The sequence below is a fragment of the Cucurbita pepo genome, chromosome 6 (assembly GCF_057944985.1).
Source record: "Cucurbita pepo subsp. pepo isolate OVF chromosome 6, ASM5794498v1, whole genome shotgun sequence".
Classification (NCBI taxonomy): domain Eukaryota; kingdom Viridiplantae; phylum Streptophyta; class Magnoliopsida; order Cucurbitales; family Cucurbitaceae; genus Cucurbita; species Cucurbita pepo.
In genome coordinates, this window is record NC_141803.1 from 5,930,822 (window position 1) to 5,947,304 (window position 16,483).

General features: G+C 38.2%; 2 protein-coding genes and 3 non-coding genes across 7 annotated transcripts; 3 read left to right on the forward strand and 2 right to left on the reverse strand.

Annotated features, from left to right (window-relative positions):
• Positions 1 to 141: 141 nt before the first annotated feature.
• Positions 142 to 3,220, reverse strand: LOC111797530 (serine carboxypeptidase-like 42). 2 transcript variants are annotated; one of them, XM_023680553.2, is made up of 10 exons: positions 2,727 to 3,220; positions 2,486 to 2,593; positions 2,322 to 2,414; positions 2,133 to 2,225; positions 1,629 to 1,714; positions 1,270 to 1,548; positions 1,056 to 1,189; positions 796 to 888; positions 590 to 707; positions 142 to 504 (listed from the first exon to the last, which is right to left on the reverse strand). In XM_023680553.2, exons 1-10 carry the CDS (start codon positions 2,980 to 2,982, stop codon positions 337 to 339), a joined length of 1,428 nt encoding a protein of 475 aa, XP_023536321.1. In that variant the 5' UTR covers positions 2,983 to 3,220; the 3' UTR covers positions 142 to 336. The 2 variants fall into 2 exon arrangements, with proteins under 2 accessions (XP_023536321.1, XP_086980965.1); XM_087124839.1 differs by having other exon boundaries at positions 2,486 to 2,622; positions 2,727 to 2,889.
• A 2,812-nt stretch (positions 3,221 to 6,032) lies between these two features.
• LOC111797780 (small nucleolar RNA Z221/R21b) lies at positions 6,033 to 6,130 on the forward strand. The gene has a single exon (XR_002815606.1). It is a non-coding gene; the product is annotated as a small nucleolar RNA Z221/R21b (small nucleolar RNA).
• Positions 6,131 to 9,422: 3,292 nt separating this feature from the next.
• On the forward strand, positions 9,423 to 9,496 carry TRNAV-AAC (transfer RNA valine (anticodon AAC)). The gene has a single exon. It is a non-coding gene; the product is annotated as a tRNA-Val (tRNA).
• Positions 9,497 to 10,718: 1,222 nt separating this feature from the next.
• On the reverse strand, positions 10,719 to 10,792 carry TRNAV-AAC (transfer RNA valine (anticodon AAC)). Its single transcript has one exon. It is a non-coding gene; the product is annotated as a tRNA-Val (tRNA).
• A 4,597-nt stretch (positions 10,793 to 15,389) lies between these two features.
• On the forward strand, positions 15,390 to 16,483 carry LOC111797452 (pathogen-related protein). Of its 2 annotated transcripts, XM_087125061.1 has the most exons (4): positions 15,390 to 15,565; positions 15,649 to 16,083; positions 16,162 to 16,323; positions 16,355 to 16,483. In XM_087125061.1, exons 1-3 carry the CDS (start codon positions 15,428 to 15,430, stop codon positions 16,309 to 16,311), a joined length of 723 nt encoding a protein of 240 aa, XP_086981187.1. In that variant the 5' UTR covers positions 15,390 to 15,427; the 3' UTR covers positions 16,312 to 16,323; positions 16,355 to 16,483. The 2 variants fall into 2 exon arrangements, with proteins under 2 accessions (XP_086981187.1, XP_023536214.2); XM_023680446.2 differs by having other exon boundaries at positions 16,162 to 16,483.

Genomic DNA, 16,483 nt, shown 5'->3' on the forward strand with positions numbered 1-16,483 from the left:
TTCAGCGTTCTCCAAGGTTTTTCCAAGGTTTTTAAAACGTATCTGTTAGGAAGAAGTTTCCACACCTTTATAAAAAACTTCCACGTTCTCCTCACTTAGATCTCACATCTTAAATTAAGATAAATGTATTGAACTGAGAAATCCAGATAATCAAATCTTTTTCCATGCTAATTCAAACCCAACTTTCAAAGAACTCAATAAGAAGAAACTGGTACAAATCAGATAATTCATATTATGAATTGCCCCACACTTGTGGGCTTGAATGTTAATTTATTTTCTTCTTTTCCATTTTCCAGGATGCATATGAAGTAAGAGTAATCTGTGTAGAAAACTTGTTTAATCTTCAATCGACGGGCGAGTTGAATTAGGCAGTCTCCGGCCACGAATAAAGGAACTAAACAGATGCAATGCTCTTGATGGCTGCGCGTAAGGTACCATATGAGCAGCGCCTCTTACGGTCGCAAACGTCAACAGATTTCCGTACTCGATCGCCCAACCTCCGACCTGTCCATGAACAGCCATGGCTTAAGATGGAACCAAAATTCAGAAGAACAAAAGACTGATGAAACCATTAGAATGCAGAAAGTACCTGCCCTTTGTGGAACCAAGTCCCATATGGGACCGTGATCTTGAATTTCATATCATGAGCGAGTTCACGGACGAGCGTTCGAGATCCCAACAAGGGTACGACAGAATCTTGATCCCCACTGCAATGGAAGATCAGGTCAACTAATACATCAACTAGATAACTACTCTGTTTCTTGCTTCTATTTTTTTAATACGAAACTAAGTTACCTGAAAACCCAAACGGGAATTCGATTTTCGATTATCCGTTTGAGCAATGGAAGTATGTCGATGTTACCATCCGTGTCGCTATAATTTATTAGACTGTCAATCAAGCTCACAAAATGTCAGGTTCCTGAAATGGATTTAGCAATGTATAGTGCTTGAACATGAGCAAAACTCTTGCTATTTAACAAAGAATGAGTACTTTTTCTATTCGAAATTGATCGGTTTTGCTTTTATAAAAGCTACTATTTCGCAGTATCACTTACGAACTGCACATCGACCAGCTGTAAGGTAATTTAGTTCGGTTAGCATGAAGCGCTTTCTGAACCTCTGGAAGGTTGAAGTAGAATCGTCTTTCCATGGTCATGCACACGTCGACCCCCAAGCTTATTTTAGTAGCCTGCAAAAGATTAGATCGAAACTTAGGCACTCAACTAGAACGAAATAGAAGAATAAAGTGAACGAAGATGTAGTCGATACCATTTTCTTCAACCGTAGCTCTTGCTCCACTATAGATGGATAGCACACGTCGAGGATGACGTCGTAATAGTTTATGTAATTGCCAACAATGTGGTTCGCTATGGATATGGCTTCATTGCACGAATGTGTCACATTGTGAGGACTCGAAAAAGTATAATCCTCGAAATCACATTCGTTCATGATGGTTAGACCGATTTCATCCGAAATCATCCCATGCGACCAATAAAACTCGTATGATGCTGGAACATCTCTATCGAGTTTCAATAGAGGGTTCCCGATCTAAAACGACAAACCCATTTGAACCGTAAATAAAAGTATAAAGAAAACAAACTGTATTATCAAATTACTATACTTCTTACAGCAACTCCTTTGATATTGAACTTGAAACTACTGGACTTTTCATTATGATCCAACAGAGCAATAGCCAACTGTGGTATGTAATGCCCTGTGCAATAAACGCGAAACTATTAACCGACATTCTTCCAAACTAAGCTACGAAAGAGAAATTCTCGATCCGAATCTGATTCCCTCTAATCTCCCTCAGGGTTTCTAAAACGTGTCTGTTATGGAGAAGTTTCCACACCCTTCTAAAGAATGTTTCGTTCTCCTCTCCAACCGATATGGGATCTCACAATCCACCTCCATTCGGGACCCAGACCGCCCAGTGTCTAGCTCTAATACCATTTGTAATAGTCCAACCCCACCGCTAGCAAATGTTGTCCAAACCCTAGAATGAACTACTAATCTCTCAAACTGACAACGAGCGAATCGATTCAAGAAATCAAGTTATACACTAAGGTATCAATAATCAAACTCGCTTATCACCGAAAAAGACAATTCGATCTCGTTCATGTTTAACAAACCTGCATAACTTTCACCCGTAAGATACAACGCTCTAGCTTTGAACAATGGAAACTTCTCGTACCAATTCATCATAAACATATGCATATCCCTGGCTGCGACGAACAGATAATTATACTCAACTTCTTAACTTATGAACCAAACATCCTAAATCATCTAAACCCGACATCGACGTAAACGATTTCCCTTACCAGCAGAGGCATCTCCACAGTCATAATCTGAACTTGTGTTTGAATATGACCATCCAACTCCAGCAGGAGATTCAACAAACAGAAGATTTGAAGCTTCAAATGATTCAAAATGAAACTCAGTTGCTTCAAATTTCAAACTAAATTGATAATGAAATCTCTCATACCTTTATTCCAAGACATGGGGTTTGTCCTAAGGCCTCTTCCATCCCCAGTGGGATAGAAAGGACCCAACTCTGTGAAAGCGCCTCCACCAACAGAAGAACAACCAGGCCCTGAATAGAATGATTCAACCACAAATTCTCTATGAACAGTCAACAAAAACAAGCATTACATGATTTGAAGAACAAAAAATGGATCAAAATGTGAATCGATTGAAGAAATTAAGAACATAAAATGATCAGAAACCTCCATTGAGCCATAGAGTGAGAGGTTTAATCTCTGGCTGCTGCTCTGCTTCAACGAAATAGTAGAACAAACTCCTCCCATTTTTGACATCCACATCGACATACCCAGCATACTGTTTGAACCCAACAGGCGGCTGACCGGGTAGCCGCAGCACCAGATCTTCACTAGGAAAACCCTCAACTCTGCCGCCGCCGCTACTCAGTAACCAGAAAAAACCAAGCACAAGCAAAACCCCATCAAAACCCCACAGACCCATTTGAGAAATCCACCGTTTCCCACAAAAATAAACAAACCCCTCTTCCTCCTTCAACGGATTTCAAAGGAATTTAAATTAGAATGCAGTTATTGGCGTTTTGAAAACCAAATTCTGTTTGAATGAGCACGTGAATCTCTGCCCACTTTAAAGAAAAAGGGGTGAAGTGGGAAGAAGTGGGGGCGAGGGAGGGGCAAAGCTATGTGCATGCGGGGCTTGAGAGGTAAGAAATGAATGATGAGAGTGAGAAAAGAAGCATTGGGAGCTGTGAATCAATAAATGGCATGAAATTATCCAATTCTACAGTATTTTTAGTCTAAATCTGCTCAAGAACTAGCAGCCAAGGCAGCAAATTATGGATTACTCTTCACGGGTTTTGTGCAAACAGTTTGTTTATTTTCCTGAAAGATTAGGAATTCATTCCGTTTCAAGTTTAGAAGAAGAAATCTTGACGTAATGTGTTAGAACAAGGAGTTCATCTCTTGTGACAAAAGAAGTTATCTTTCAATAGAAAGATGATAAAAAAGGAGTATTAGGATTAAGCACACGTTGTAAAATTTATAATATTTTAGTACTAGAATTGTGATTTTGGTTAACCTATTCTTTTAAATTTTTCTTTTCGGTTGGGAAGAAAGGACATAGCTCAACTGTCTCGATCATATACTCCTGGGTGACCGATAGTGAAGTAGTACCGTGAGGGAAGGGTGAAAAGAACCCCCATCGGGGAGTGAAATAGAACATGAAACCGTAAGCTTCCAAGCAGTAGGAGGAGACCAAGACTCTGACCGCGTGCCTATTGAAGAATGAGCCGGCGACTCATAGGTAGTGGCTTGGTTAAGGGAACCCACCGGAGCCTTAGCGAAAGCGAGTCTTCATGGGGCAATTGTCACTGCTTATGGACCCGAACTTGGGTGATCTATCCATGACCAAGATGAAGCTTGGGTGAAACTAAGTGGAGGTCCGAACTGACTGATGTTGAAGAATCAGCAGTTGAGTTGTGGTTAGGGGTGAAATGTCACTCGAACCCAGAGCTAGCTGGTTCTCCCCGAAATGCGTTGAGGCGTAGCAGTTGACTGGACATCTAGGGGTAAAACACTCTTTCGCTGCAGGCCGCGAGAGTGATAAAAAGATAAGAAGTATACACACATAATAATATAAATTGGAGATATCTATTTTACCTGTGGGGTTGCGGTCTTAGAAGGGACCTGCCCGAAACAGGGAGGGATTCCTCGTTTAGACGGGAAATGAGGAACATTTTTTCCTTATTAATAAATGAGGCCAAAGACAAGATTATATTCTCGTCCATGTCCCATGCCCAGTTTCTTGCCTCGTCTCGTCTTGTCCCTGCCTCGTTTAATATAAATATATTTTCAACACATATATGATTTTTAGCTATATTACAAAAATAATTAATATTCGTTATAAACTATATTGTAATATTAAAATTTGAATTTTTTAGAAATGAGATGGGTTGAAATATATTGATTTATTAGTAAATTAAAAAAATTATATTGAAAAATGAAAACTTTAAAATAATTATTTTAAAATAATAATAATAAACAGAAGAAAAAATTATTGCAGAGAACTCGATCCTAGCAAAAATAAATGGAGAATTTTGCAAAATAAGTGATGGGGATAAAGACGGGACCTGCCCTACTCGGTGGCTATCAAGTGAGAGTAATTATGAGAGAGGTACACCACTTGAGTGACATTTGTGGTGGTAGTCTAACACCCCCATCAATATCATGAATTTCATACACATGTTGTAATTGGCTCGAACTTTTCAATATGTTGTGGTGGACACGTTGATGAAAGGTTGAAAGGGTTGTAAGTTACGAGTTTCTCGTTTATAAATTATTACACTTTGTTTAAAACGTAACTCTCGTGTGTTGGAATGATCTGAAATCGTTTCTGGCGTTGTGTTATCACGAAACAATTGACTTGAAGTTGAAAATCAATTAGTGAGAAGACTATTAAGAGATGGAAGCGTACAGATGTCACAACCGTACTAAAAAGATAATAAGTTGTGTGATCATCATGTACCGACATTAGAAGGTGATATATGAGTGGCTCCCTGACGTGCCTCATGAGGATGGAGAAAAATAAATATCATGATGCGATTGAAGAGAAGCTAAATCACAAGCAAGAATACACACTAATGTCATCAATGGTATTAGAGACATGCTTACCGGAGGTCAGATCGAGTCTCGGGCCATAACCTCAAAAGTTCGAGTTTCATCTGTGAGATTTGACAAGTGAATCTAGAGCTAAGTTTGTATAAGTGAGAGAAGTAAACTTGCCAAATTTGGACACCAATGAACCCTCTGAATTAACATATGACTCCTCACCAATTTTTCATGTTTGTGTGTATTACTGTGTAGGCAAGTGTTGTAATACGAGTGTTTTATGGTCTACCTTTGGAAATGAGTTTTCGAGGATAGTGTCAGGTGGCACGAGTGTGCCAATATTGCATCGCTTCTCTTGAGTTGGAAGCTGAATTATAGTATTGTATTACCTGGGAGGATTTGCACGTCAGCACCTCAATAGTCCTAAGTATAAAGTTAGCTCATAGATCGATTTTTAATATGTAGATGATGAAATGAGATGCGATACCGCATTTGAGCGTACGACATGTATGGCGGAATGAAACTTAAGGGTAAATTAGTCATATTGGGTCGAGAGAATAACATTTAAAGAGAAAAAAAAAAACTTTAATAACAAGCATTTTATGCCAGACTAAGCCCAGGCCCAGGCCCATTCACAGGCCCATTCACAGGCCCATTCCCCAGGCCCATGCCTAGGCCCAGGCCCATGCCTAGGCCCAGGCCAAGGCCCGTGGCTTCGTACCCGGAGCCCCATACGGCCATTGAATAGTAAAATGAGGAAATCAAATTAGGGTTTCTGCTTCGAACGCCTATATAATCACAGTAGCCGGTTTCCTTAGCAATTGTATCGCTGGGAATCATCATCATCTTCTTCTTCTTCTTCGTTTGAGAGTTCTGTGTTTGATTATGGAGTTTTTGATTTGTCAATTAGAGTAACAAGAAATGTATTGGCAATGAGGATTCTTTGAGATTGTCATGCACCACTCTGATGATGTTTAACATCAGTCTGTGATGATAAGTTTCTCTAAACCCATTGATCTGAGCCTCTTATTTCTCTGTATTCTCTCTGATCCTTTCTTTTTCTCTGTTTATGTTCAAATCTTGCCTTCATTATCTTCTTCTGTGGTGAATTGAATTTCGCTTTGATACTCTCTCTTTTTCTCTGTTTTATGTTCAAATCTTTCCTTCATCTTCTTGTTCTGTTGTCGAATTTGATGTTTGAGGAATTAGATTTTAATTTTGGAAGTTTAGGAGATGAAGTTAAGGAACCAAATGATGGGCGTCTTCTTCGGAAGACGCAACCATGATGCGGACCGAATAGCTTTTAGCTTGTGGATCAATTTTGGCATCTGATGGTTCCTTGTTTCATTATTATTGTGCGATTTGAACGCTTAACTTTTTGAATAAATTTACCTACTGGACATAGCCTTAGTTCTTCGTTCTACTCTTGAATTTTGGTTTATTTTTTCATTTCAGAAGATTCTGAATCAGTTTCCACAACTGATTTTAGTCGATTTCGTTTTGATGAATTAAAGTACTTTTTAATGGTTTTGGATGTTTCTGAAAAGATTGAAAATCGTCTGGTGCTACTTTGTTCATTAGTAAAAGGAATTAAACAGTAGTACTCTTCATTTTGGGTGTTTATCAGAATTTATCGAATGAAAAACATCCTTAAATATGTTCTTTGCCTAATTTTTTATTTTGCAGGATTTACTCCATATTTCCTTTTTATCAGCTTAGAGAATTTTTACTTATCAAAACGTTTAAGCAATTGTTTGCCCGAATTTAGTCATAAATATCCAGAACTGGACTCATAAACATGATCGTGGCTTGATTTTTTACTACTAAGCATTAGTAATTGATTATACCATCATAGATTTTTTTTTTTGACTAAATGAACGAAAATTTGATGCTAACCAATGAAAAATTGATTTCTTGATGTATTGGATGGTGAATTTATGTCTATGCTTATATGTTTTATAAGCTCTATGAAGATGAATGCAATGGAGGATGAAACCTTGGAGAAGATATGACATAAGAAAATGGTCGAAAATTATGTACACTAACATGAAAATACATTAAGGGAAAGAAGATTTAGGGTTTCAATATCTTTTATACCCATACCAACGAAGAAAATAAAGCCTTTGGCTTGGAAGTATTTAGGTGGACGATTCAGGTAACCTAATTTTGTAGTAATCTTACAATGGAAAGATTCAAGTGGGAGTCCTCTTATATAGGAAAGATCTCTGCGGTGTGATAAGGAGTCCTAGAAATGATCGATGGAAACTTCCTCCTTGGTCCGGTCCTGGAGCCAGAGAAAAGATCGATGGAAACTTCCTCCTTGGTCCGGTCCTGGAGCCAGAGAAAAGATCGATTGAGACTTCCTCCTTGGTCCGGTCCTGGAGCCAGAGAAAAGATCGATTGAGACTTCCTCCTTGGTCCGGTCCTGGAGCCAGAGAAAAGATCGATTGAGACTTCCTCCTTGGTCCGGTCCTGGAGTCAGAGAAAAGATTGATTGAGACTTCCTCCTTGGTCCGGTCCTGGAGTCTAAAAGATCGATTGAGACTTCCTCCTTGGTCTGGTCCTGGAGTCTAAAAGATCGATTGAGACTTCCTCCTTGGTCCGGTCCTGGAGTCAGAAAAGATCGATTGAGACTTCCTCCTTGGTCAGGTCTTGGAGTCAGAGAAAAGATCGATTGAGACTTCCTCCTTGGTCCGATCCTGGAGTCAGAGAAAAGATCGATTGAGACTTCCTCCTTGGTCCCACGAGGATCTCTATGTACTTGTTTAGTGCGGACAAAATCTTCAGGTCTGTGTACATGGGAGATTGGAGACAAGTTGTTTGAAAATGGGAGAGAATGTTACAATCATACTATGAATAAAGTGAGTTATGATCCTCACATAGAGAAGGTTGAGTTATGATCCTCACATAGAGAAGGTTGAGTTATGATCCTCACATAGAGAAGGTTGAGTTATGATCCTCACATAGAGAAGGTTGAGTTATGATCCTCACATAGAGAAGGTTGAGTTATGATCCTCACATAGAGAAGGTTGAGTTATGATCCTCACATAGAGAAAAGTGTTGTTTAATTAGTCAGACAAGTGCCATGATGCTATTGAGCACATAAGTGTTTAATTAGTCAGACAAGTGCCATGATGCTATTGAGGATAATGTATTATCTAACACATCAAATAGAGTGCATTCAAACCAAGCTGAGGCATAAGTAAGATAGAGGCAACGATATCAAACAAACTTGATAAGGGTCGGATATGGCCCTAAGCCTTAACCTCAATAGTTGGAGTTTCAGTATGGGTTTGAGCATATAGCTTTGTAGTTAAGTCTATGTATATAAAATATGAATATTCTCTAAATTTGGTGTTGATTGGACACCCGAGAAACGCTCCATGAGATTGTATGATCCAAAATCATATCTAATACCAAACCAAATATGAATCCTACCACCTCTAGGTCCTGTGGCCTAAGTGAAGTACTCTTTGGCACATACTTGTATCACAATGTGGACAAGTATTGCGAGATGAGCATATTAGACCATCATGGGTTTGTTGACATTGTGCTCTGCCCATGTGTTGGAGGTTGATATATGTCAGTACGGAAACTATAAATGACTTTAGAAGGAACAAGAGGGTTCATGTCTTGATAGAGCTTGGATGGATGTATGTTTGGGATGTCCCAACGATATGATGACACATGGAGTGATTCTCGATAAATATGTTCGAGTTAGCTATGATGACTGATGACATCCTAAAACTTAAGATTATATCACGATATGATCATGGATATCACAAGGAGAATCTGAGACACAATTGACTAATTAGATATGATATTTTGCATAAAAATTAGAATAATGTAATAGAAACCAAATTGAAAATATTGGCGTCGCCCAAACTCGAACTGGAGATCTTTAATGTGTTAGACTAACATGATAACCTACTACACCACGACACCATTGTTAGGACTAATTAGAGTTTATTTTTATGATTACGACTAATTAGATATGATATTTGCCCAAACTCGAACGGGAGATCTTTAATGTGTTAGACTGACGTGATAACCTACTACACCACGGCACCATTGTTTATTAAAAGAAAAAGATTAAAAAATTTGTCATAGAAACATTCGGGAAAGGTTTAATTTTCCTTAAAAAGAAAGATCATCTATTAATTAATAATAAATAAATAAACTTTGAATAGAATTCGACATAAATAAAACTAAGCTTATTATTTGAGATTATTTATTCCATTATTGAGTTATAAGTTAATAGGGTTTTTCTTAAGAAAAAAGATAAATATTGTTTATATTTGCTTTCTGTTCAATAATGGTGTCGTGGTGTAGTTGGTTATCACGTCAGTCTAACACACTGAAGGTCTCCGGTTCGAGTCCGGGCGACGCCATGTTTTACGATTTCTTTTGTTTATTTTTATTTTTCTCATTTGTTTAATCTAACGATCCTATTTTTCTAGTAACATAAAAGGTTGCAACTACATGCATGACATGTTATGTATACATGGAAATGTTCGGTTCTATGGCCTCCTCAGCATTGTCGTCATCTGTAGGGGGATATCTTACATTCACCTTAAAATAAGAGTGACACCCGACTTGAGTACTTTAATAAATACTAGTAAGTAATCCTACTGTTGGGGTTGAAAAATGCATACACAAGAAATCATGGTGGTAAGTAACCTTACGGTCGGGGTTAGAAAATGCATAACCAATCATGATGGAACCTATTTTTTCATAAAAATATTTCATGAGTTTGAACTCTACTTTCTAATCGGGCGAATATTGGATATGTAGTACTTCTCTGCACACGGCCTATGAACACACATGGACCCACCAGGCAGGCGTATACGTAACCCCTGAGCCTACTCTTTAGCTAGCACACATTTATACTGTCAAAAGTCACGGAGGAAAAGAAGTACGCATAGTATCATGGTGTGCATGATATTGTAATATGACATTATAATGTATGCATTCGTACTAATCATAATGGAGAAGTATCCCGATGCACGTGATATACAGAAATACATGAGATCCTAGCTTTAAATCATGTCATAAGATTATGTTTCAAGGCATAACTTCATTCTTTTTATGTCATAGCATTTCTATAAAACCTATATGCATATTACTTCCCATATTTTTCATGATTACATACCTAGCTTTCTAATGTCTTATAACCATAGATCAGTCATATTAACATAGTTTACATGTCCTGATACATAGAGCAGATAACATAGCATAATATATATATATAAACATAAACATAATATAACATAGTACACGTCATACAATCATAAAACACGATATATGCAGGGGCCATAGGGCACATGTCGTTCGTACATCAATCAAGTCATCCAACCAAGCCAACAGGTCAATTACTTGGTTGAGCTAAGCCAAAGTCAGTACGCTCCCTTGATGTTAGAATTCTACTATAGGAATTGAGCTCTATTAACCTTAAACGTGTAATAAAAAAAGTCTATGAAAGGTTTAAATGAATTTTTTTACGTATAGAAAACATGTCATGCATGTAGTTTCAACCTTTTATGTTAATAGAAAAATAGGATCGTTAGATTAAACAAATGAGAAATAAAAATAAACAAAAGAAATCGTAAAACATGGCGTCGCCCGGACTCGAACCGGAGACCTTCAGTGTGTTAGACTGACGTGATAACCAACTACACCACGACACCATTTGTTAGGCACAGAGCAAATATAAATATTATTTATCTTTAATCTTAAGAAAAATCCTATAACTTATAACTCAATAATGGAGTAAATAATCTCAAATAATAAGCTTAGTTTTATTTATGTCGAATTCCATTGAAAGTTTATTTATTTATTTATTATTAATTAATAGGATGATCTCCTTTTTTAAGTCCCAAGCTACAATTTAAATAAATTTATTTTAAAGAAAGTCGTCTAATATGCTCGTCTCGTAATACTCGTCCACAATGTGATACAGGTATGTGCTAAAGAGTGAGGAACTTATAAAAGTGCGAAGAAAATAGAATGAAGATGAAAAATTTATCCGCTTTTGGAACGGTGAACTCGCAGGGAAGAGAGAGGTAGGAAACTCGTCACACAACTAGGACGTGGGTGTGTCAGGTTGAACGGTGCCACGTGTCACAAAAGGAGTGGGACCGAGCGTCTTTCGTTCTGTGATAATATGTGTCTCGGAGGTTTGACCTATTTAATCCGTTTGATTTAAAATTTGTGCCCACGTCCGACAACTCGAACTGACTCGGTGTGCACGAAAATCCAAGAAATGTTTTGCACACCTCCAAATTTGAACTCTCTCTCTCTCTCGACCTCGAAACAAAGAGCAAGTTTGTACGCGTCCATATTCACGCGTGTGAGTCCTTCTAGCGAGCATGATGGTGAGTTTTTGACCCATTTGACCTCCCGTTTGACTATTTTTTGTCTTGGTTTCCATACTAACTCTAATTCTACTTGAATTAGGACCTATTAGTGATTTTTTACGAAACTTGAAGCTTCCAACTAGCATAAAAGCAAGCTTGGGAGGGCGTACTTCATCTGATAAGTAACCAGACAGATTTTAGGCAAGCAATACTCGTAGGAATCGCTAGGTTTACTAGAGATCTAGAGTGCACCCCGAGGAGCTAGCTCTAAACTTTCTAGAAACGTTAAATGAGATTTGACAAGGTATGCTTGCATGCAAGCTCGTCCTAGTAATCTCTACAAGTATTGCTTGCCTAAAGTCCATGTGGTGCAGGGCGTGAGTTCAAATTTGGAGGTGTGCGAGAATTTTCTTGGTTTTTCCTATGCTGACACACTTCCGCCATAAGCGCAGGGCCCTCTGTCCCACACATCTATCCAGAAGCAAGTGTAGTTTACCGGTTCCACCGAATGCTCCTATCTCTCATCAAAGATCGTGTGAGTGTGCAGTTATGCTTCGGATGCTTCGCATGGCCTATGCAAATTCGGTTCAGGTCGATGGACATGGGCATAGATTTTGGATCAAACAGGTCGGACCTTCCAAGCGCGTATTATAACTAGACGACACACGCGATCCCCCTCTCTTTATAGTCCTTCATCCCCTCCTATCTCCTCTAGTATGTCCTTAACACTAGCAACACCTACCAAACAATAGTAGTACAATTGTCAAGTCAAGCCTATGCCTGATAGCGTAGTGCATCCAGGTGACCAGATACTTTACCCAGTGCAGTAATAGCTATCTTGAGAGGGGGCGTGGAACCACGCAAGTAGGCGTAATAGTTGGAAAGCACTCGAGGGTCGCTCCCCTCAAACTAGGGTGACTATATGGTCATGTGAGAGAGTTTGCTAGCTAACCCCCATGAATAATTATACTATCCCGCTAGATGATTATGAGGTAGCACCTCAACCTAGGAGGTCAGCCAATCAAAGCAAACTACAGTCAAAGAACAAAAATGTTGGAAAACTTGTACAGACCCCTAAGGATAAGATTCATACTAGAGATATGCTCGAATATTTGAGGCCTCCCCAGATAGCTATAGAGACTAGGCTAAAACTTCGTAGAACCTAAAGTAAAGTCCATGGGTACCTACTAGACTAAGCATTATTTTATACTAAGGTTACTTTTGGAGTATTTTTATACTCACCCATTTGCTCTTTCTTTTCCCGATGTTGTTTGCAGGTTGCAGGTGGAGGTGGAGTGTTTGAAAGCTATGTAATCACAGAGGGAGTCGCGTTTTGAACCATTAGTTCATTTTTTTATATTTATTTTGGGTCTTTGTATTCGTTTTGTAACTGTATCCTATGCTCGTTTCTCCATTCGTTTTGTTTGTGGTGTTGTTTGCTTAATTATTTGACTGTGTTTTTATATTTTAGGATCACGACAGTTTTAATCTTCAAAATGTTCGTGCTAAAACAACAAACATAAACGACTATTTATAGCCTTGAACATAAACTTTACCGTCACCTATGATTAATTGAAAGATGTAAATTTGAGTGTTTTTGGAAGACCCAAACCCAGGCAAAAAGTTTCATGCATTCCAAGTAGTACCTTGAAACCTTAGATTTAATTATGCTCGTAATATGCATGAAATTATGATATGAGAAGCATATCATAGAAATTTGAGCATGGAATAAGTTGATTTGATGTATATAAGAGCACGTTAAATGCTATAATTCATGTTTATCGAGGAATGAACTGTTGAGTTATGATTTGATCGAAATTGAGACCATGCCTTTAGTATGATACAAAGCATGTGATAAGAAGCATATTATAAATGTTTAGACATAAAAAGAGCTGAGATGATACATGTAGAATGCTATTATGCATGTTTACTAAATGCATACCTAGTATCTTCTGAACTGAAATTCATGACTAGGTAACCATGTTTAGATCGCTATGTTATGTCTTTGTTCCATATGTTTATGATGTATGCGGTTATACGGGGACGATTAGGAGTTCACCAACTAACCTCTTGCCATGAGCCTGACTCGATTGTCAAGGGTCTGGATAACCATAGAACTGGCTTATGATATTTTATGACTTATGACTATACTCGGTGAGGAATATTGTGAAGTTTGCCAGTTAACTTCCTGTAGTGAGCCTGTCATGAGCGATAGGGGTCCACAGCTGTACCTTACGAGTTGGTTATGATTATTGTTCATGCATGTGAGTTATGCGGTTGAGACAGTAGGGGTTTGCCAATACTAGCTCCTCATCGTAAACTTGACTCGATTGCCAAGGGTCCAGATAACCATAGAACTGGCCTATGATGTTTTACGATGTATAATTTGTGCCCTGTGGAGACTATTAGGAAGTTTGCAAGTTAGCTTTCTTTTGGTGAACCTGCCACGAGCAACAAGGGTCTACAATTGCACCTTAGAGTTGGTCAAGTTTTAGCATGCATGAACCCTATGGATTAATATCGAAGTGATTAGCATAAACGACTAACTAGAAGACCTAGAGAACTTAAGAATATTTTGAGGGCTGGATGTCCAGATAGGACCAAGAATCAAGAGAAAGTAGAACCTACGAAGAGCCTATACGGAGAACGAATCTCCAAAAGAGAATAAAATACCGAACGTATGAATAAGATCAACACAACTTAATATCGAACTATGAACTACCAACAAGATGCTTATTGAGTAAATTTTATATACTCAACCCTACTTCAATTTTCTTTTCAGGGGCAGCTTGACGTAGCGGCCGAAATGGAGGCACACGTGGGCTATTGAATATAGAGAGTCATCACACTTGAATTCGTAGTTCCTTTGTACTTACCTAAATTGACATCTGCTATGTTACTTTAACACGTTAGTTTCATAAAATTGAAAATTTTGTGTTCCAATAATGACTTGTTAGATACAAAATTAAACATTTAAATATTAAGATATTTATTAAATACTTTTTTAAATCGAGAGAGGTAAGATACAAAATTTTGAAATTTCAAAAATATATTAAAATTTAAATCCTATTTGACACAAATTAAATTTTTTTTATGACATTTTGAATAAAATAGGGGTATGACATGGAGACCACATTTGAATAAGAGCTATCTTGAGGACAGAGTGACTAAGAAAGATTTAAACAACTTCTAGGCATGGGTAGTTACAAATGGTATCACAGCGATACCTCTCCTAGTAACGTGACCATGTAGTAAAGGTTGCATAGAAATGTCAAGGCCATCAAGGATCAAATCCAAATTCCGAATCCTGAACACGGGCCATCAGTGATCGAATCCAAATTCAAATCTCTAATCTCTTAGTTGAAAATATTTTCTCGATTTCCTCACATGGGCTGCCAAAATTCTAGGAAATATAGTTCGACCACACATCGAAAAGTAATTATCAACTAAGAGATGATGCATAGAAATGTTCGACCCCACCTCTCCTAGTAACGTGACCATGTAGTAGAGGATGCATAGAAATGTCGAGGCCATCAGGGATCAAATCCAAATTCCGAATCCTGAGCATGGGCCATCAGTGATCGAATCCAAATTCAAATCTCTAATCTCTTAGTTGAAAATATTTTCTCGATTTCTTCACATGGGCTGCCAAAATTCTTCGAAAAATAGTTCGACCCTACTTTGAAAAGTAATTATCATATGAGACTTTTCAACAAATATTTTGTCGATTCCCTCGCATGGGCTGCCAAAATTCTTCGAAAAATAGTTCGACCCCACTTTGAAAAGTAATTATCATATGAGACTTTTCAACAAATCAATATGACGTTGTCAATGACATCAAAACTTATTGGCCATAACCACTTTTCTTCATCGACTCATTTATCACACAAACAAACCAAAACACAAACACCTCTCATTTCCACTACATAATATGCTTCTTCACCAATTGGGTCTACCACCAAACCAATGGCTTCCCCTGCAACTAAACAAGATCCTTATCGATGGCTATTGAACGGGGACGTCGAGAAGAACACCACATGGAGATTTGGAGCTCCTCCGAACTACGAAGGCGTTAACAAGCTCTTCGAGGAAGGACGAACTAAGGTAATCCCTCGCTTATACCTTTCGATATCGAGCGGTTTTCTATATTGATATCTATTTTAGTTTTGACACTCTAAATTATCAAGATTTGGCCTCCTGGATCACTGGAGGAAGAGGTCCAAAACTTGGTCAAGAATTGGGAAGTGGAGAATATCAACAAAGTAAAGCAAGAGGACTACAAAATAATGGATCCCAACAAAGTAACTTTCAGTCTAAATGGAAGGAAGCCCATCACTCTGGAGGAGAAAAGAAAGCTAGGGGGAGGGTACAATGCTGCACTTCAAACCTCTCTTCCTGCAGAGTACAGATTATACGACCCGAAACACGAAACAGCAGAGACATCTAATAAGCTTTTTACGACCACTTTTCCATGTGGGTTTGCTCTCGAGATCGTGCAGGTTTACTCGGGGCCACCGTTGATTGTGTATAAGTTTAGGCATTGGGCTTACATGGAGGGTCCTTATAAAGGACATGCTCCTACAGGTGAATTGGTTGAGTTGTATGGCATTGGGATCTTTGAGGTAAAAATCAAACAATGATTCATGTTTCATCATAATACTAAACAGTCAAGTGTTCATATTCAATTCTGATTTTTGCAGTTGGATGAGAATAAGAAGATAGTGAAGGTGGAGCAGTTTTATGATCCTACTCAGTTGCTTGGACCTCTTGTGAAGGGTCCTAAGATGGATGATTCTGCAGAGAAGGGGAAGGAACTCTCGAGTTGCCCGATGCTCGAGAACTTGGAATGATATGGGAAACCCTTTGAATGAACTACTATTGTATCCATGATCTAATGCTTTGTTTTATGGTTTAAACTAAAATAAACCGACGCGTTTCAAATCTCCGTCACTGGTTGTATCACCTATTATGTCAAATCAATTGACTTTTGTCTAATAAACACGATATGGAGCTTGTTGTCTA